The sequence below is a fragment of the Acomys russatus genome, chromosome 8, assembly GCF_903995435.1.
Source record: "Acomys russatus chromosome 8, mAcoRus1.1, whole genome shotgun sequence".
Classification (NCBI taxonomy): Eukaryota; Metazoa; Chordata; class Mammalia; order Rodentia; family Muridae; genus Acomys; species Acomys russatus.
In genome coordinates, this window is record NC_067144.1 from 55,629,743 (window position 1) to 55,651,416 (window position 21,674).

The window sequence follows — 21,674 nt, forward strand, 5'->3', positions numbered from 1 at the left end:
GAAAATGAATGCATATAAAGCAACATTGGATATTGGGGATTCCACTTTTGTCTCATTTATTCACCAATCTGTATTTTAAGGAATTAATTAAGTGCTGGAGAGAGGGTTCAGCAGGTAAGAGCACTGGCTGCTCTCCTAGAGGCCATTACCCATGAAACTTCTCACAACCATTTGTAACTTTAGTTCTAGAGTATTTGACACTGTTTTCTGCCCTTGTGGGCACCAGGCACACATGGTGGAGGAGGGGGTACCATAGACATGCATGCAGGCAAAACATCCATATTCATAAAAGTTTATGAAATTAATTTTATTAAAAAAAATAACAAGGAAATGAAATAAAAGCCAGAAAGATGCTTCAGTGGATGGAGGAATTTTCTGTGTAAGTATGGAGCCCTCAATACTCAGAACCCACATAAAGGTGTGAAGATAAACCTATTTACCAAAAAGTTGTCTTCTGACCTTTACATTGGTTGTATGACATGCAAAATCACACATCCATCACACACACACACACACACACACACACACACACACACACACTGACAAACATGTATTTTTTAAAAGAAAAAGATTTACAATCTATGCACTGGACATTATAATCATGAATTAGAATAATTAATATTAATATTCATACTTCTTAGAGCAATTTACATATCCAATACAATTCTATAAAATGCAGATTAAATAATTTTACATGAATAGAAATATAATTAAACTGTATAGAAGTGGGAAGGCTACTAAATAGTCAAAGTGATCTTAAGCAAAAAGCACAAAGCTGGAAACATCATACTCCCTTATTCAAAAGTTTTTATAGTGCTACTGTAATAAAAACAACATGGGGTACTATAATAAAACAGACATTTAAAAATGAGACAGGATAGAAAACCCAGAAATAAACCCATGTATTTATGGTGAGTTGGGTTTTGACAGATGTGCTGAGACCTTACAACAGGGAAATGATAATCTCTTTAATACATGATGCACATAGTGGGAGCTCAGCCCTAACACCCTGCAGCTACTGGGTATATGGCTTTGTCCAAGTTACTCAAGCTGCCTCAGCCTCATTTCTGCCATATGGACAACAGCTGTAATTCAAGATTATCAGGAAGGTGACATGAGTTGCTGTCCAGGTTTTGCAGCAAAGAGTCATCATTCTGCCTCTTATGTTGTTTGAAAAATGGAAGGTTATCCCATTAATAAGTCTATCTTATCATATATAATTTTTAAAGAGTATATAGTCACTCTATTCTCTTCCAGCTCTGACTAGTGAGCCTCTGATATTTTTGAGTTCAACACTACTTGTCATATCCTTTGGGGGCTGATGTATATTTAGAAATTGCTTGGGTTACACCAAGCACTCTTTATATGGAAGTTTTGATTTTTTTAAAAAAGGCATTTAAAATTTCAAGGCACCGTCCCTGACTCTCTTGCTTACTCATGGGACCCTTCTTCTCTCACTGGGTTGTGTTGTCTTGCTGGTATGTACCTGGTCTTGTAGCTTGTTATGCAGTGTTTGGTTAATGTCACTGAGAGGCCTGTTCTTTTTTGAGGGGAGGCAGTGTCAGAGCAGAACCGTGAGAGAAGGGAAGGAAGCCTGGGGAAGAGACTGGGGGGGGGGGGAGGGGAGGGAGGGTAAACTATGATCAGAATGTAATATATAGGAGAAGAATAAAGAAAATACCTATAAAAATATTTCAAGGAACCAACACACAAGTACACTCGAGAAGACATCTCCGCCTAAGTGGAGAGGCCTTTGAAATAGATGGGCTTATTTCCCTGACATGTGAGAGAATGCTCACTGAAGATTAAATCCTTTGAAAACAGACGTTGAGAAGAGGCCCACCTGGCATAGTGGCAGATGTTAAAGGCTGGAACCATATTTTCAGAGCTGATTGTCATCCTTTAGATCTCTCTGAATGCTTATAACTGCTGGTTTAGGGTGAGTGCAGAGACTGGAAATAGTTGGCTCCAAATCCAAGAAGGCCAAACCCGAATCCCTAGCATGTCCAAGGGAGAAGTAAGAAGCAGAATTGCATAGGATACATGCGGACTGGAAAACACAGTAGAAGTCCAGGACTGGATGCTCAGCTAAGGGAGTCAGGGAAGCAGGCAAGCCATTCTGAGCTGGTCCAGATGAAAAGGCCAGACCAGAGAGGTTACTTCTTCCCAGAGGTGGTGTTCCTTGTTCCATAAGACTAACATAACGCTTTTTGGTGCTTGTTTTGTTTTTATTTTCTGAATTAACTAATGTGTTTGGGTGGAGTAGACAATGTGTGATTTAACCCCTTACTTCATTTCATACAGGAATTACACATACTTGCTCAGTTTCCACTTGTGAGCTAATGCTTTAAATGTTCAAGGAAAAGAACACTGAAATGTGTTACTGCTGCTGAAGATATTTGAACGTGTTCCTTGCTAGTTAGCCTGAGCCAGCCTTGAGTCCCTGATGAGGCAAGTTGGTGCCCAACCTCCAATCCTCCTGGCAGCTGCCCAGTCCTTGAGTTATGTAACTGCATCAGTCTATGTCTCTAATTCAGATTCTCTGATTCTAATGTCATCTAATTACCTTACAGTGTCTCACTGAACAGCTTATGGAGGTTTGTTCTTGCTATGTAGTGTGGACTATCCTTGGACCCACTGTCCTCGTGGCTTCACCTCTTCAGTCTTAAGACTTAAGGCATGTGCCACCCAACTAAGCTAACAGTCATTTGAGATGAAATGAAATGATTAGGAAGTAACGGAAAGAAAGAACATCTCATTCTTTGTACTTCTATGAAAGTCTACTTCCCATACAACTGTTAGCATGATATTGCACTTGGTACCCTATTTTGATTGTACAAGTATACCTGTTATGATTCTCTTTATTTCTCTTGCTTGTTCCTATCATCTGGCCTGTTACATGGATTTATTTTTTTTTTTTTAACTATAAATGCTCAGTTTATTTTCTTTGGGGATATTCAAATACTACTCTACTTTTTTGAGTAATCTGTTCAAGGCATGCTTGAATCTCTTATCTATATTGGCAACTATATGGAAGGAATTCTATTCTCCCAAAGCTGATTTGCCCATGTATACTATTTGGCAAGACAGGGTAGCTGGCCTGCCGTTGGATGGTCCCTTGTTTATGTGTCTACTACAACTTTGGCTGCTGCTGTTGATCAGTTGGGGATTTGCAGGCAGCCAAGCAGTGCTACTGTCCTGGAGAGCTTTCTGAGCAACCCTAGCAAATGACACTGACACCATAAAAGATTTCTTCACAGACAGACGTTTTCAATTAACCAAATTACTCTAACAGGGCGTAGCTCCGGAAGATTTAAGGCAGCGCTGGTTGCTATGCCAGCCAAGGAGACTGCTTTGCCAATTGAAAGGCAAGCACATCCTTCTCTGCCAGCTTGCAGGGAGATGGTTCTTGCAGTGATAGCAGATCTACCATGCAGGTTTGATTTAAGGCACTCTATTACCATACCTTTGTAATTATCATCAGGGAATGATGAGTCCTGGGGAAAGGGTGGCTCTTACATTTGAGGCTCCAGCAGCCTACTCAAAATGTACCATGTAAAATGGGCCTTCTCAGAAACACCGTTTCAACTAATTAGGCTTGATTTGTAAAAGAATGAAACATAACCTTTTGCCAATAACTTTGTTTCAATTTTTCTTACCCCAGAAAAATGTTGTCTCACAAGGCCTGGCAGAGGGTCCTCAAGACACCTTCAGGAAGCTTCGCTTTTCTTTAAGTGTGTTGGCATTAATCTCATATTTCATAGAATGCTGTGAAAAGCTTTGTGAGAGTAAATATTCTTATTCTAGGACAAATAGCACACTCAATGATTGTAAAAGTCAAGCATGTACTGTTAGCTGTTATTCTATTACTTAACATCGTTGCTATTCAGAGTGCAGACTCTTGTGTGTGCACGTGTGTGTGTGCATATGTGTGCTTGTGCGTGTGTGTGTGTGGGTATGTGTGATGTACATGTCAGAAGGTACCATTTCTCAGGCCCAATCCACATTTTATTTTTTAGATAAGGTATTATAATTTGTTTTAATGTATTGTATATTGAATCCTGGCTTCTCAGTAAAGACAGTGCACATCTGGAACCATTATTTTGTGACTCTAAATCTCTATGTATTCCCAGTTTCTAGTATTTGACAACTGGCCCAACGACCAATAACTTAGTAAATTGTATATCACCTTTAAAAATATAAAATTAGCTCATAAAAGTACTAACACAAGTACAAGATCCTTTAATTGCTGAAATGTAAGCAGTGGTTACAGACTCAATCAAAATGGAGTGAATAAAGTATTGTGCCTAGTGTAGTGAAATGAAACATCCTGGAGAAATTATTCTTAATTTAATTTAAATGACCAACTGCTCTTATAAATTATATCACATACAGCTAAATAGTTGTGATCTCACTAAGTATTTACATGGTGCCTTTTCTTTTAAAATTCTAAGATTAAAACATGATAATGTAAGCAAGTTGTGCATTAACAGCTAGAATGACATGACTTAGAAGGTAATTATCTGACTCTGGCACCCAAAAGGTCTGTTTGTCTCCTCTGAAGTCGGCTTGCTCTCCTTGACTTCCTTATTTGGTTATATAATACATCTTTGCCCATGATTGTGCTGCCGTTACAGATGTGGTTTAGCACTCACATCTGCTACTAGGTTGAGAACTTGTTAAAAGCAGAGACCACTTAGCGTATGTTTCATTAGGCCAAGTGTCTAATGGAATTTTCTGTCTCTAGAAAGTGTCAGTTGTATTTGCTGAGATGATATAGGCATGGCTCTTGCCATGTTATACCAAGAAAGCTCGCAATAAGATCTACAAATATAGGTCTGTTTCCCTTTCATCATCTGATTTTGTTGGGCTGCTAAGAGGGTCCATCAGATAAAGGCCCTTGCTGGCCATGCCCAGGGCCATAAGTTAGAACCTCTGAGCTTCCTCATACAGGTGGAAGGAGAGAAAACACTCCACAAAGTTGTGCTCTGACTTCCACTTGCTTGCCTGAAATATACACCTCCTCAACACTGTAATAAAGGGGCAAAGAAAATAAATTGTGTGTGTGTGTGTGTGTGTGTGTGTGTGTGTGTGTGTGTGTGTGTGTGTGTGTGCATTTGCCCACCACCACATGCATGGGAAGGTAAGAAGACAATTTCAGGATCAATTGTTCTTTCCACCATGTGAGTCCCAATGATCTAACTAAGCTTGATGGACTCAGCAATAACAGGTTTTTCCCACAGAGCCTCTTGCCATTCCATAAATTATTTTTTAAAATATATTGTGTTCTCTTCAGATTTCCAGAGAGTTTAGTCTCAGATCTTATGTAGGTGTAGGATAGTCCAATACAGATAAACACCCTAACATATCTAACAATAGATTTACCAAATAAATTATAAAACTATCAATGCACATTAAAGCATGAGGCAGCTTGGAGCTCACTGAGTAACAGTGGAAGTTTATTAATAGCAGTGTTCATGATGTCTGAATAATATCTCAAAGATATATTATAAAGTGTCCGTAAATTTATATCTTTAATCAAATTTGAAGAATTTGGAGTCTTTGTTCAGAAGAAAACTACTCTAGACCCCCAACAGCTTAGTAAGGAAAATGCTCATAAAGACACAGGACCCAAGAACACTACCTAAAGTCTACATGAATCCAGGTGCCTATATTAACATTTAATGTTCAAAATGAAGAAGTAATTTCTCTCATTAAATTTTCTTGCTATGAAAGTGATGGTTCAGTATTTTATACATTTTTAATGAGTTGTTATTTCTTACATCTTAGAAGTGGACAATTAAAACATTGACACACACACACACATATACATATATATATAATCTTTGCAGAGAAATGGACTATGGCAATGCCTGTCACTGTGGGTATACCTTGGGAAAACTCAGGGCAATAGAATTCCTAAATCTTAGAGAGAGAGGAAAGATATTAAATGAGATTCTTTTGGTATAAACTTGGAAGCACCTCTTCATTCTTGATTCTTACAGGTATTGTTATTACTGACGGTGACACCGTGTAAGTAATGAACTTGGCAGAGGAAAATTCTCCTTTGGTGCCTCCCTTGTTCAAGCTCTGTATGAACATTGCAGTGTAGACATTAACATCACTTTAATGTCCGAATAAATGGATCTTAGTTGCCTAAGAACTTGAGAGTAACTGACAAAACAAAGCCTCCTTCCCAAACTCTCACATTCTAACATCCACACTCATTCTTTATAGGATGCTGACTTGTACGCTAAGGAAAAGCTCTTTAACTTTTGCTGTCTATAATTTAGGTAGCTCTTTGCACACTGGCTCTGGCACTGTGTCACATGGGAGCTTCCAATAACTGCCAGTCACATGGTGACAATTATGCTTGATTAAGCAGATCCAGTAAGTACTTGATCGACTTTTTCCCATAAATGCTGACATTCTCAAGCCAAAGGGAAAAGAACACTTGCCATTATCTTGTGCCCTCTGGCCATCTCCCCTTGTCTCTCTTGAAAATACTAGGCTCTGGGCTTCTTAAGATCAGGTGTCCCCAGAAAATTAGTGTCTGCCAAATCTCAGCATTTTTATCAAATATGTCCCTAGGTAATTCGAATGTTTTGAGGTCTGTGACTCTTATAAAGAGAGAGGTTGCTGGTATGTGAAATTTTAATGGATCTTTGACAATCATTTTTGCTATTGGCCCTTTTAACTTTTATAACTGATTTTGAAGTTCTCACAATGTTTCAGAACGCTCTAGAATTCCGTACAAAATAAGTGTATACATTAAAATATGACTGTGAATAATTTCATTATGAGAGCATAAAATGTGGCTATGGCCTGGCACATTCTTTAACTATCCACTGCAAAGGCAACTTTAGCATTTTCTGGAAAGGTAACCCAAGGCTGCTATGTGTCAGGATTATTCAACAAGCTCAATACTCCCAGGGGCCCTATCTCCTTTCCCTGTGCTCTCATACTTTCATACATGGAGAACTGGCATAACACAAGGAACTTAAAAATTAGTTTAATTTTGTATGACTCTTTTCAGAAAATGGCCCAGGGCCTTGGATTCTTCCCTAAGGAGGCTCCATATTCCTACTCTGTCTATCTATCTAGCTCAAGGGGTGAAAGGAGTCCATGATAGAGTAAAGGAAAGCTGTAGGAGCTGATCAGAGGAATTGGAAAAAAAGGTGTTCTGTCATTGTCTTTGGCCAGACTCATCACCTGGTCTCAAGTGAATGGAAGAGAGCTGAGGTATGCCTGGGAGCCTAATAAACACACTTTGGTGAACACAGATCATTTTCTTTGCCTCATAACTTATATGAGTAAGGCTCTCCAGAACAGGAAAAGCAAAATCAAGCAAGCATGAAAAACTTTGATCATAACAATTTTAAAGGGGACCAAAGAATGTCTTTATAGTTAATATAAGCCTGTGTAAAGAATGCATGAGCCTAACCTGTCAGGTGTGCTATTTCTCTTTCCCCATGTATAGTATACTTCTTGAGAAAATTCAAATTAGTACTTTTGCTAAGGAAGGAACGCTTGAAACCCCAAGCCTATTTTAGGTCTTATAACTTGCTTTATTCACTCAGGCCCAAGCTCTTACAAGAGCTAACATTTGGCTGAATCTATGCTATTCTACCTTAAAATGCTTAGCAATTCTGAACCAAGATCAGCACATTTTCCTTTGCACCATGTCATGAGTCTGATTGTTCAGAGATATCTCTTTATGTACCTCCCTTTCTGTCTCGCTTGCTTCATCAGTGACTAGAACAAGTGCTTCCGTAATAAACTGAGGATAACATATTAAGATTCCTATCATGTGAATCCACTCTTTATAGTTCAATACGGAAGCTTTGTGTGGGCATACGTACACAAAGCATGTGTGTATGTGCCCATGCGGAAATGTGTATTTTCAGGGCAAACTTTATTAGGAGCAATTTGTTTTAATTGATATTCACTGGGCTTCGTTCCATTGTTTATTGTTAGCTACTCATGTGTAGAGTTGGTTGATATCAGTAGCACAAACATTTGTTTCAGATAAATGGCGTTTCAGTTGGATAGATTTTAATTAAGCAGCCTTTATTGTACAAGTAGTTGCGTTTGCAACTATGAGGAAAAACCGCTTTAAGTTCTAGCTCTGTTATCCAGAATTGGAACTTGTTCTGTGACCTTGACTAAGATTTTTCTGTGAGTTTCCAAATTATTTGGATGTAAAAATAAGGAGTAAGAAATGTTTCCAATGTAATATGGTAGCCTTTTTTTTTTTACTGAAAATACCTGTGCATGTGTGTATGCATGTGTGTGTGTGTGTGTGTGTGTGTGTGTGTGTGTGTGTGTGTGTGTGTGTGTGTGTGTGTGTGTGTGTGTGTGCCAGAGGTTCATGTCTGGTAACTTTCTCTCTACTGCTGATTACTGAACTTCCCAGAATCACCCAACTTCAGCCCCCATGCTGGGGCTACAGGTGTGGGCCATGATGGAGTCAGGTTATGTGTATCTGCATTCAAGTCTTCATGCTGGCTCTGTAATCTTGCAAAGCCCCTTCCTCTGTTTTTTATATTGATAATTATGATGATATTTAGGAATCCACAAAATCCTGCATACCATTCCTTTTTCAAGATCCTTAATTACATTTACAAAGACCCTTTATTCAATTGAAGTAGCACGCACAGGATCCCCTAATTTAGTGCCTGCTGTCTTTGGAGCAATATCTCAGCCTACTACTTTTGCTCCATCCACTTTTCAGTATTGACCAAGCAGTGAGATACGGGATGGTATCAGATAGTACGTTTTTTCGTGGTCATTGATACAGGAATGATTGGTGCTGGAGAATTATACACTAAACAAGACTTTGAAAGAAATGCTACTTATCAACCTGGAACGGTCATAGGGGAGGGGAATAAGGGGAAAATGGGGGGGGGAGGGAAGAATGGGAGGATACAAGGGATGGGATAACCATCGAGATGTAACAAGAATAAATTAATAAAAAAGAAATAAAATAAAATAAAGTCATAAAAAAAAAGAAATGCTACTTATGTAGTTGGCTTTGACATCTTCTAGAATCTAGTCATCATTTATGAAACTCACCTGCACAAATGTGAATTGTCTAGCCCAAAGCCTGGTCATTATGCATTTGATCATTCCCACTTTAGGAATTTATTTTTGTCTTCCTTTGGCCCTGCCTTTACAGTACTATTTATTTGTTCCTCGAATGGGATATAAGCACCTCCTGATGGATTCATTTTGGTGTAGTTGAGTCTAACTATGCTAGAGGAGGGGAAAATGACTAAGTAGGCTATGATAAGATCTATAGCATCCAAAGTCAAAAGCCTGCAGAATGATTTCTGGTATCATTTGTAACATCATCCCTAATACATAGGGAGAATGTGTTTTCATCGTCCCTTAGATAATAACAGCTAAGCTGGTAGCAACTTTACTGCTGATCAAGGAGGAACCTTCACATTTATTAGTTTACTTTCTTTTTGATTGCTTAGTAATACTATTCTAAGCATGAAAGAGAACAGCTCTTCCCTACAGTGGAGTTGTGATTTACTTCCTACCATGTGACAGATATTATGTATAACAGCTTGTCTAATACAGCTTCTATCTTTGCCTTTATGTTTATAATTTTCTAAAGAATTTGAAAATTCATCCAAATAGAAAAAAATCTGTGCGTAATAATTTAATAGAACCAAAGTCACATAAAAAACAGGTTAGTTGAGAGAGAGTAGGGTAAGAAAAACAACAATACTCAAAATTGCATAAATGTCCTCTTGCTCTTCCCATGTTCTGGGGGCTAATGGACTGTAGCAATTTATCAGTCATTCTAATAGTCTTTTAACTTCTGTCACAAAGCTTACTAAATGCTAACATGTTAAATGCTTAATATTTGAAAGTGTATTTCCAATTAACCATGCAAATTATCTGGGCATCCATATTTTGAAATAAATTCCCTCAAGACTTAGAGTTCTAGGGTTTTGTATGTGAGAGACCAATGTTAATGAGTTATACTGTATGTAAAATATAAATTTTAATTAAAGCATTTTAGATAAGAAAAGTTCCTAATATAATCCTAGTTTGTATCTTATAGCAATTTTATACAAACTCCAAAACAGCTATTAACTTCAGACATTTCTGATTCAGTGCTAATCAGCTAAAATATGTTCTTGTATCATTCTGTTTTAGTTCATAGTTAGTGGGTGAGTATTAATGTCGGTAGATGTCTATTGCCTAATAGAAATGACCCTATATTTCATATAAAGGGACTGTGGGTGTGGCTATTTCTTAGGGGAGTGTTTTGGGTGGCTAGATTGGCCTGAGTGGCATTATGATGGTATCTTATTATTACCCCCTGCCAGTTGCCACAGTTTCAATAACTCTTGGCTTCTGGGAAAAAGAATTATATACGTAGGTTCATGAAACAGATAAGATGTTGAAAATTTATAGGACATATGTTTTGGTGGTATAAAGTGGAAAAGCTTTATTTTTCTCCTTTCTGGAGTTATTTGACTGTCACCAGGGACAAAAGCTGGGAGTGAGATAGACCTGAGACCATTACATGTAGTTATAGTGGAGGCCTAGAGCAATGCTCCCTGGATTCAGGAATGACACAAATAACTAGTGCTCTTGAGGGATACAAGATGAATGTGTCACTATGATTCCCTACAGGAAGCAGGCGACATAGTTGAGCAAAGATAATTTAAGGGAGTCTTATTTATAAGAAAACTAAATACAGAGGTGAGAGCAGAGTTGAAAGGAGAAGAACCAAAGATAGTAGAAGGAAGTGAGTATACAGCCTTAAGAGATGAGGGAATGAGACCTTGTGAGAATCTAGGAAGAACTGTGTTTAAAGTAAGCTGGCAAGGACTGACAAGGGACATTTTATTAAGGAGGACACCTAGCACTAGGTAATTTTATGGGGCTCACTTTCCCCTCTGTTCTTCCATTCCCTTCATGGAGCTGCCCATTCCCTGAGCCCAAGAGGTACCTCAAATGCACAGATCCAGGATGGAGGCCACATAATGAGCTCTGAGGGAATAGTAGAGCTTCTTCCCATGGTACTGTCCATCTCAGGAGACCTGCGTCACACTAACATTTCAGACATTTCATAGCCTAGAACATATTTAATTACATACTCTGGGCATCATATGTCCCCAAAATCCAGCTTGAGGTTGAGAGCCCTGGATGAGGTGAACTGGACTGAGATAAAAGAAGTCACAAACATCTGATGTGGCATAAATGTCACTTCCTTAGTTATGGCACCAGCTATTTAAATACTATTCTTTTTCTTTTTCAGACATTTGTTTAAACCACATTCTGTATTGCCAAGGTTTCTTTTATAGTTTTTTTCCATCTCAACAAAGTTCCAAGCACCATAGTTACTTCCTCAGTATACTTAATGATCTGCATTCATCTGCAATTAATCACACATTAAAAACAAAACATAGACAAACATGATAAGACAGTTCCCTCTCGTTCCTCTCTCAGTTTTGTGTTGAGGTGGGGCATAGTTGTGTGATTGAGATTTCTGTAGTTTTTGTTGCTAAAGCAACCCTTAAGATTTCACTTTGGTATGTGGTTTGCCTTCTAATTACAGTCTCTAGTAAAATACTTAAACATCACTTCCTGAACCTTGGATTCTAAGGTACAAAGAAAATTCGAAGGGGAATATGTTTGTTTCTGTAAAGAGAGGCAGATTTCCCCAACCCTGAATGCTTCAGGAAGAAATGAGTAAAGGTTTGAAGAATAAACAGTCGCAGAAAACAAAGTTACTGCTGCGCATAAGGCCATGTAGCCTTCGGGTATGAGCACTTATGTATCTCCTTTTGTTGAGTTCTCTATATTTTTATGAATATGCATATCAGGGAAAAGCCTTCCATCTGCTTCCTTTTAGCTGATTCCATCACATTCGGAGTTTGTGCATCATTATTGAGCTTCAGCAAAAGATGATCATTTACATTATATATGGATATAAAAGAGAGAACGAGTTGATGAATTGCAAACAAGTAAAATTTATATGGACAAAGTATGCCAGAAGTGCTTTTCACCCCCATTTTCCTCTGAAAATGGCAGAGTTCCTGCCCATTTTATTGGCCAGGTGCCCATGAACTTAAAGAGAGAATGGTCCTCTTCGCCTTGTGCCCTGTGGGGGAAACAGTGTCCTGAACTTAGACTCGTGTGGGATCCAGAAGGTCAAAGACATCACAGAGTATACTAAAACCAGTTGTGGTTTTTTTTCTTTATTGTTTTTAAATTTGTAAAATATAGGATGAAGCAAAACTAAGTGTTGGAAATGGAAATGTGAGAGGTTTTCATAATGCAGATGTGAAAGGGGAGTAATGGACAGCACATATTCATTTTTGTAACCTGTTAGCACTTTGATGTCCCTATGGCAACCTTCTGCCTAAATGTGTATAGGATATATGTGTGTGCATGTGTATATATATATGTGTGTATGTGTGTATATATATGTGTGTGTGTGTGTGTGTGTGTGTGTGTGTGTGTGTAATACTTACAGTTCGGCTCCTTCCTAAGGGCTTCTCTATTGACTGTAGCCCAATCAGCTGAGGCTCGATAATTTATGAGAAGCCAAGGCTCATGGCAATAACAATCCCAGCTTTATTTTTTCACTCATTAAAGTAAACAATCACTTATATATTTAATAATTCATCATGAAAAATAATTACTCCTCTCATGTCCCAGAGTATAGAACCAAAGCTAAGTGCAGAACAGTCTCTTTCTGAATTATTCTGGTGCTGAAAAAGAAGTAATGTGTCCCGTAAAAACTGACAGAGACCTGAGTGCTCTAGAGCCAGCTGGCCCTCCTTCAGTGCTTCTGCCCAACACAGCTGTCCTGTGTAGACCTCAGGCAGTTTATGTACCCGTATGATCAGAGAATGAGGACTGCTTTCCTCTTATAACCAGAGCTAAGTAGGGAACATGAAGTTGTGAATACACAACATGTAGTAGCTTTTACACAAATGCTACATGCACTGTGTTGAGTGTCTCATATACATATACACAATTTGTACCATTTTTCGATGAAGAAGAATCACCTTTCGGTGAGAAATGCCTGAGTGTAGTCACAAAGTTCTTGAAAACAGATGCTTCACCTCCATAGCCCCTACTAGTTTGTAGGTCTGCATACACAGAGTGCTCAGAGGAACTCAGTTGTTAAATGGAACTAGAGCCAAGGCAGGATTACCTCTATTTTATTACCTTATCAAAGTTAGAAGCTGCTATTATTTTTAACCTCTATTTAGATATCATTTGTTTATATCTGAACCTTTTCATAAATTTTGCACAGCTCCTCTCTTTACCAAGGATATTTGAAGCCTCAATGCTAATCAGATAAGAAGTCTTTTGGTGGCAGTATGGAGTAGGGCTTGTGTGTAAGAGGAGGAAATATCTAAAATTTCGTCATATATTGTTCTCAGAACTTATGCTTCGAGCGGAAATTTCTCAACTTTAAATGTCATCAATTTTGCCACACTCAGGAAGTTGCAAAACATTCAGCTTTAACCTCAGTGAAATAGAACTTGTCTGAAACCTAATAATCAGCTACCGATCATTTTCTTTTTAATTTTTTTCATCCATCTCCCTTAGCAATATGATTAAAAAATAAAAAGCCACTAATAACATACTTTTAGTTAAGGATTATGTTAGGCTTATAAATATCATTATAGAATAAATAGAAAACTGGAACTAAAGTGGTCTGAGTATTGTATTTGTAAAAGAAAAAAAAAAACTGTGTTGATTCTGATGGTGCAGACCTATAAAGCCAGTTCCTCAGGAGGCTGGGGCAGGAGGATCACAGAGACTAAGGCCATCCTGGACAGTCTAGTGGATTTCCATAGATAGATAGATAGATAGATAGATAGATGAAAGTCAGTGATATAGTTCTTGCCTTACATGTGTGTAGCACAAGATCCAATCCCAAGTATTGAATATTGCATTTATATTAGAAAATTTTATTGATTTAGTGGGGATAAAAATTTTCTAATCTAGTCATAGCTAAATTTTAAAATATAGGAGGCCTGTGGGATCCATTAATCACTGCATACTAGAACGGTTTTACAGCTGTATATAACTACCTGTGAGCTACTAGGCCACACAGGTAGATTCTGTTATTTTCCTAATGACATTGTTGGGTCCAAAAGACCTCCTTTATTGACCAAGTCTAAATGATGTATGTAATTGGACATCTTGCCAGGTTTAAACCTACAGAGCCAATAAGAGTATCCTGTAAAGATTAGCATTATGGCTTTCTATTTTCTCATCTTCTTTTAAAGGGCTCAGACTCCACTCTCCTCGGAAAGAGCAGCACAAGATTCAGGTTCCGTGGCTCACTTACTTTGGGTGAGCCTGCTCATGCCTTTCTGCCTTGCTCCCTTCAGTGTTCGGTGTGGGTAACAGGTGAGAATCCACTTTCCTTCTGCTGATTTGACCTCTTTTGCATGGACCAGACTGAGGCCGGTTCTCCAGAGACTTCGTAAGTAAAGAAAATGCCCTCAAATTTTGGATGGGGACATATTTGTATAGACATGCCCTTATTAAGGCCCGTCTCCACATGCAGCCCTATTTCTTGGCTTCTTTTTGTTTTCCACTTCCCTCTCTTCTCCCGTTTGTAAGATCTCAGATTTTCTTTGCTATTGTCTCCTCAAAGCCTCAACAGAATGCACCTAGATCCTCAACTGGCCTGAAGCTTTCATTTTCAAGGGATAGAAATTGTGGAAGAGTTTAACTCATTAGGAGATTGGCATTATTTTATTACTCCACGGTTACTTTACAATCTAGAATTCCCTTGCATCGCCATAAAAATGTTACGCTCTCTTCAACAGAAAGGACAGTGAGCACAGTTTACTATGAAAGATGATGCCAGTACCTGCACTGTGTCCCAAAGCAGGTTCTAGACTATCTACTGAGAGTGGTCAACTTAGTCAGGAAGGAGCCTTCTTTGCTGAGGAGGGAGTAGAGGTGAGGTGACCGTGTGTATCACACGTGCATCACACCTGAAGTGACACTGCTTGTTAACTTAGATCTGTTAACGATGACCGTGACATCTCCTGTGTTGTCCTCAGCATTCAGAACATCTTTTCTTGCCTGGGTTATCTTATTAACCTTTTATTTATTTACGTTTTAAGAGAGAGAGAGAGAGAGAGAGAGAGAGAGAGAGAGAGAGAGCGAGAGAGAGAGAGTAACTGTACGAGCATATGTGTGTAAGGGTGTCCATGAAGGCCAAATTAAGGTACTGGTTTCTTGGAGGTGGAGTTACAAATGCTTGTGCACCAACCATCTTGGTTTCTGTAATCCAATCTCCAGATCTCATGATTTGAGGAACAAGCACTCTTTTTTGTTGTTGTTGTTGTTTGTTTGTTTGTTTGTTGAGACAGGGTCTCTCTGTGTAGCCTTGGCTGTCCTGGACTCACTTTGTAGACCAGGCTGGCCTCGAACTCACAGCGATCCACCTGCTTCTGCCTCCCAAGTGCTGGGACTAAAGGTGTGTGCCACCACACCCAGCTGAACAAGCACTCTTAAACGCTGACCATCTCTCCAACTCCACATTTTATTTAAAATATTTTAGATAATTTGGAGGTATTTGCCTATATGCCTTTACTCTTACCAACCTATATTAAGAAACTGTATGCCAGTTTGATATGGGCAATAATTGCCATGTTCAATAAATTCTAGGATCTATTTTCTACATGTTCCTCCTGTGCTAGATTTTGCTAGATACTGGGTATTTAAAAGCCTAGCCAAATAAATTCTGTCATGAAGAGAGCACAGTCTTGTGTAAAAGCAGCTATCACGTACCTTCATGTTTTGAAGGCTATGAATAGGTTCCTGTGGTCGGTCATGCCCTGGAAGGTGAGGGCAGAGAAATGACTCACTAAGTAGGTGAAAAGGCCATGGCAAAGGGGTTATGTCTGTTCACATGTCCTGCCAAATTTGATGAAAGGCCATCAGATGCTTCGAGCAAGGAGAATTATTTTATCTGAGTCATACAGATTATTCTAGAGCCTATATGGGCATGGATTTGAAGATGGGATGTTGATTGGAAAGACATTACAACATTCCACACTGGAGTCCAAAATGTCATAGCAGCCCTGTGGATTGAGTGGATGTCATGAATCTGGAAGAGTTTCTAGAGATACGATCCGCAGAACTTCCCTAGTGAATCTGTCTCAGCAAAGAAAAATAAAAACCTCTTATTTCAGTAACTAGCTCTTGGTTTCAGGGGGGAGAAAGGTGGGTTAGAAATAAAACAGGAGAGATGATTTTATAGTGAAAATGAAGAAGTTGGGCATATCAAGCTGAAATCTGGAGTATTCAGGAAGGTCAGTAACACGGATCTGGGGCTAGGAGATTGTTTTGGAATCACCATTCAGTCTTAACTAACGACTAACTATACAACGTGGTCTGATAGAAACTTGTCTTTTTTGTTTGTTTGTTTCATTAATTCACTTATTCAATCACTTTACAGCCAGATCTCAGGCCCCTCTGTTCCTCCCAGTCCCACCCTCAAAATCCCTTCTTCCACTCCCCCATCCACTTCCTCCAAGAGAAGGGGAGCCCCTCCCCTTGAGTGTCAGCCCACCAGGTATATCAAGTCACAGCAGGACTGAGTCCATTCTTTCCCACTGAAGCCACCAAGGCAGCCCAGCTAGGGAAAAGGGATCCAAAAGCAGGCAATAGAGTCAGAGACAGACCCTGCTCCAATTGTTAGAAGATTTCTTGAAAGTATAATATCAAAATACTTTAAGTATATTTAGTCTAGCAAATACAATATGTACATAGTTTATTTTATTATTATTAGATATAGAATTTTAAAAAATATTTACATATTAAGAATAAACAGCCATAGAATTATTTTTACTAAACCAAAACAGTATATGGTTAACTCTATCTGTATATCAGATAACAGAATGAAGAACTAAACAGAAAATTGTTACTAAAATTCCACCTTTGATCAGAACAAAGTGTTAATCTCAGCCTTCATGTTCCCAGTAATTAAAAAAAAATGAGTGTATATGCTAACTGTAGAAATTAGTTCATCTGAAACTCCTTCTATAATTTACTCAAATATATATATATATTACACTTTGGAAATAAAGGCAAATACAGCATGTTCCATGCATTGGATTGCATTATATCTTTTTTTCTATGATAGGCAGGTGAACGTTAACACATAGTATTTAATAAATATACATTTTATGCACACTCATTGGGAATTTAGAGATATAAATTTGCATGTACAATTACTCAGGCTAAAACACCTTGCACTTGTATTTGGATCCCTTCCATTCCTGTCTCTCCTGTAGCACAGGCAGAGTGTGAATGGAATTCAGCTGTCGGGGTGGCCTTGAGAATGTGTCTTCGGTTCACTGGACTCTGTGATGGCAATCTTCTGTACCATGTCAGGGAGATTTTCTGACTCTAGATCTTCTTTGCCATTGTCTGAGTTTCCTGACGAGATATAGCAGCCAGAGTCCCTTGGGCAGTCGTCTACCTGCGACTTACTTAAGCCATCTGGGCTTGCAGACAGAAGTCCAGCTTCACTTTCTTGTTCTGCAGTGGCTGTAAATGGGAAAAGTGCAGTGGTTAGGGAGAGCCAAGATAAGTTTTATATCATCAATTTTAAGCATTATCCTATTTCAACTATTCCAACCTTGACTTTAGTAAAATGGAAATGCCTGTGAGTAAAATGCACATTTGTTTGTTGTAAATGAGACAAGTACCCTCAGATATTCAAACTCTTGGAAGTAAGTAGCTGCTCGTCACTGTTCACTTTTATTTTCAAGTCATCCATGTGAACTGCCTACATGAGCAAATCCCAGTATGGACTCTCATTTTACATTAATAATAAGTTGCCAAAGAAAGCAGATTGTATCCACAGTATGACAGATGCCTGGTCCAAATATTCTTTAAAGGATCATTAGAAAAGTCATGTGTAGTTTGAAATATAATCCATGTGATCTTGATGAACCATTCTGGAATTGTGAATATGTGGATAAGTAACTAAAAGGTCACTCACTGTGAGCAACTATACAACAGCTCTTCAAATACTTGGAATTTAGCTAATATTATTTGAATTATCCAAATTTTTCCTATATCTTCATTCACCATAAAAGCAGACATGAGGGAAAATGGCAGCTTTTTTTATTATAAAAATCAGAATTTCCCAGATCTATTTTATGATACTTTAGTTTGCCTTATGTGTCTTTGTAATTCTAATAATAGCTTATTTCATGATTGATTCACTAAAGCATTTTTGTACACAAAATATTATCTTTTACAAGGAAGAGTGTCAGAACTTGAACAAAAGATATCTCTACAGAACCTAATCAACCTTGTCTAGTCTAACTCCTGTCAGGGTTCCTTTACCATCAGCCTTCTTGTTGTCAACATGAAGTTTCTTTGTCCTCTTTGATACCAGGGATAGATACTTCTCTGCTCTTCAGACAGAAAATGCATCTCTAGTTGCCATCTCTTAGCTCTTAGCTAAGCATCCCGTGCCTTCACCCAAACGTGTGGATTCTTCACTTTGTCACTTTTCCTTGCCCTGAGACAGCCAAGCATGTAGATTTGTAGTTGAGGCTAGAACTGTGCCTTCAATACTTAATTGCCCTGTCCTGCACTTACCCAGTTCCAGTTAGAGGAAATTAAAGCAAATCTTCCAAATTCACAAATGTTTCCAATTGACTCATATAGTGATAACTGAGTTATTTTTAGGACTCTGTCTTTATCTTACACACCATGTACGGTTTTCCAATGCTGCATCTTGCCAATGTTGGCTTATGCTCTGTCACCTACCCACTCAGTCCTCACTAGCCTCTGATAGACGTGAGACCCGAACCCTGGTGATTCCGGGTAAGCCTTTATGTAGTCAACTAACTTCCTTTTCATGTATCAGAATAGTAGTAGATATGCATGACACTTAGATAAATTGAGAAAACAGATGGTTAAAATATTTTTCTATTCTGTAGTTGCATGATAAGTTCTTGTTGAGAATGGCTGAAAAACCACTTCCTAGTCTCCTTGTATTCAAAATGAAACACACCAGTTCCTTTAACCCTTTCTTAAGAGAGTATTTTCAAACCACAGAGCCACATTTATCCCATTCTCCTGAATAAATTATTCCTGACATATAATATGAGTACATTATATAACATATAAATAATATTCTCCTTGTAAATGTTAGACACAACTTTCAAGTGTCCTGGGACATGGCCTTTGAAGCCTGGCAGGGTTAATAGTTTGAGGGAAAAGTTCAGCTGAGGGAAAAGTTCAACTGCCTTAAAGCATTTGTTGTTTATTAGTGAAGGCCCTTAAGTCATAGGCACTTTACTTAGCACGTGGACTTGATGAGGCTCCATCACTTGTCTTTCCAAGAGTTCCTTTTACCAGCAGGCAGCTAAGTGTGGACATCACTTTCTAATGAGTTGCTTTTGTCCTGCCTCTGCCTCTTTATCATATTGCTACCAAAAAGAAACTGAAAAGTCAGTTCTGTGTCCCGTTATCCTGGCACTTTTTGGAGGAGGCTAGCCACACTAGTTTCTTAGTAACCACCCTGCCATATTTGCAGAAACCACCTTCTTTGAAATATCACCCCTTTACTCATGCTGGTGGACAAAAGGCCACATGTTCTGAGATTAAGTGTAGGTCTGTTACCTCAACATAAAACAAAGAGCCCTTAGCTAATTCTGTTCAGAATGACATTCTCAGCAAAGCTTGGAATCATAAGACTAATTTGCTCCTGGCCGAGTGTCCTATGCAGGCTGAATAGAATTTTGGATCAATTCTGAAGGTAGAAAACTTAGGCTCAAAAGCCACTGATTTCAAAAATTATCTCCTTTTCTTCTTAAAAAGAAAACAAAACAAATACTTAGCTTCTGTTTTCATCCTCAGAAGCCTGTACAAATTCACCCCAAAGGTCACAAAATAGCCAGGGAAAAGCCGACTGCCAGAGCCCTTGCTTAAGTAAGGCTGTCTTTTCTTTCCACCTGTGACTGTTGTCTTAGGCTTTCTGAATTCTAGGAATGCTTTGTTTTAAATACAGGTTCTTTACAGTGAGAGGCCCTTTCATCTGCAATTTTTGTGAAGAAAAAAAGTAATTTCTCAGTCTGAACGTTAAGCAGCACAGTAATTTACAGAACAGCAGTGATTTGCTAATGGTTTCCTAGTCAAGTGAAAACATGACTGCTCTCCTCAGATGCTTCTCACCAGGCCTGCAATAATTTCAGGCAGGTTATCAGCTGGAGCCCCTCAACTGTACCTATAAAAAGAAAAGGCAGGCCGTTATACAGCGCTAGAGAGAGCACAGCTCCTTAGCACCCAGGCTGTGTATTGAGAGGGACAGATTTCCTCACGGGTCTTTTTATCCCAATAGCATCAGGGATTGGTACAATTGCTGGTCTTAGGCGTCTATTGTTGTTTTATTTGTTTGGGTTTTCTTTTTGCCTCCAGGGAAAATAAACTCATAGTAATGCAGTCCCATTTCCTTTCTAAGTCATTTAGACCCAGAAGGTGTAGATGAAACCTGAGCCACGCTAAACGGCCTTCCTGGAAACTGAAACCACAATACGTATCTGCTGTGTTCTGCAGTCCAGTTGTCTCAACTAACCAGGCAAATAACACACTGTAAAAAGAAAAAGTTTACGGCCAAAATTATTAACTTCTCAGAGGATTTCCGGGTGTATCTTTACACACTAAAACATTTCAGGTGGTATGCCAAAAGAAAACCAAAAACAAACAAAAACAACAACAACAACAACAAAAAAACACCTATCAATAACAAAAGAACACATATTCTTCTATGTTATTCAAGTTATATAAGAGCATATTAATAAACAAATGGAAGTATTCAAATATTATGTTTATTTCTTAAATATCTGTAATATTTTATATTTCATTTTTAGATAGTGGAAAAGTTAAAATACATACTTTACTCAATATGGCTACAGAATGGTTTGCAAATTTTCCAAAAGTTATCCATTTTCAAATGTGAGTATGAAGAATTATCTGTAATTGTTGATATGTCTCTCTTATTGCAATTAATAGCATCAACAATAAACACTTTAGTAATTCAATTCTATGTGTTACATAATGAAAATATAAAATAACATGTTAAGAAAAGATTACTTTGAAAATATTTTACTTCCTACCAAAAATTTTAGAGAATTATATAAAGTCCAAGAATCAAAACTCATAGACTTAAGATTGTCATCAATGTTGAAAAATGGTGTGGTGATTAAAACATAAGACAGCTAATATAATTATTCATAAAATAATTATATTGGAGTTTTGACATTTAATTAATTAAGTGTAGGCATTCTCCGTTATACTAAAAGTGATGAACAATTTACAGACATAAAACTGGATTCTTTTCCTGGGAAGATCTTCTCAGTCTCTAAGGAAAGCGGTCTTCCCAATTCTCACACATTAATATATTTAAGGTTGTAATGGGAACAGATGCAGAGACCCACAGCCAAACATTAGGCAGGGCTTGGGGAATCCTGCTGCAGAGACTGTATGAGCCAGAGGGTCAAAGACACCACAAGAAAACCCACAAAATCAACCATAGGGGCTCACAGACACTGAACCGACCACCAGGGAGCCTGCCTGAGTCTGACCTAGGCCCTTTGCGCATGTGTAACAGTCATGGGACGCCTAGCAGTGGGAGTGGG

General features: G+C 38.4%; 1 protein-coding gene across 1 annotated transcript in view; it reads right to left on the reverse strand.

Moving 5' to 3' along the window:
- Positions 1-17,332: 17,332 nt before the first annotated feature.
- Positions 17,333-21,674, reverse strand: part of Samsn1 (SAM domain, SH3 domain and nuclear localization signals 1) — a 48,984-nt gene continuing 44,642 nt past the window's right edge. Inside the window, exon 8 of the mRNA XM_051150370.1 lies at positions 17,333-17,565. Within this exon, the coding sequence (XP_051006327.1) occupies positions 17,333-17,565 (233 nt within the window). The remainder of the gene's footprint in view (positions 17,566-21,674) is intronic.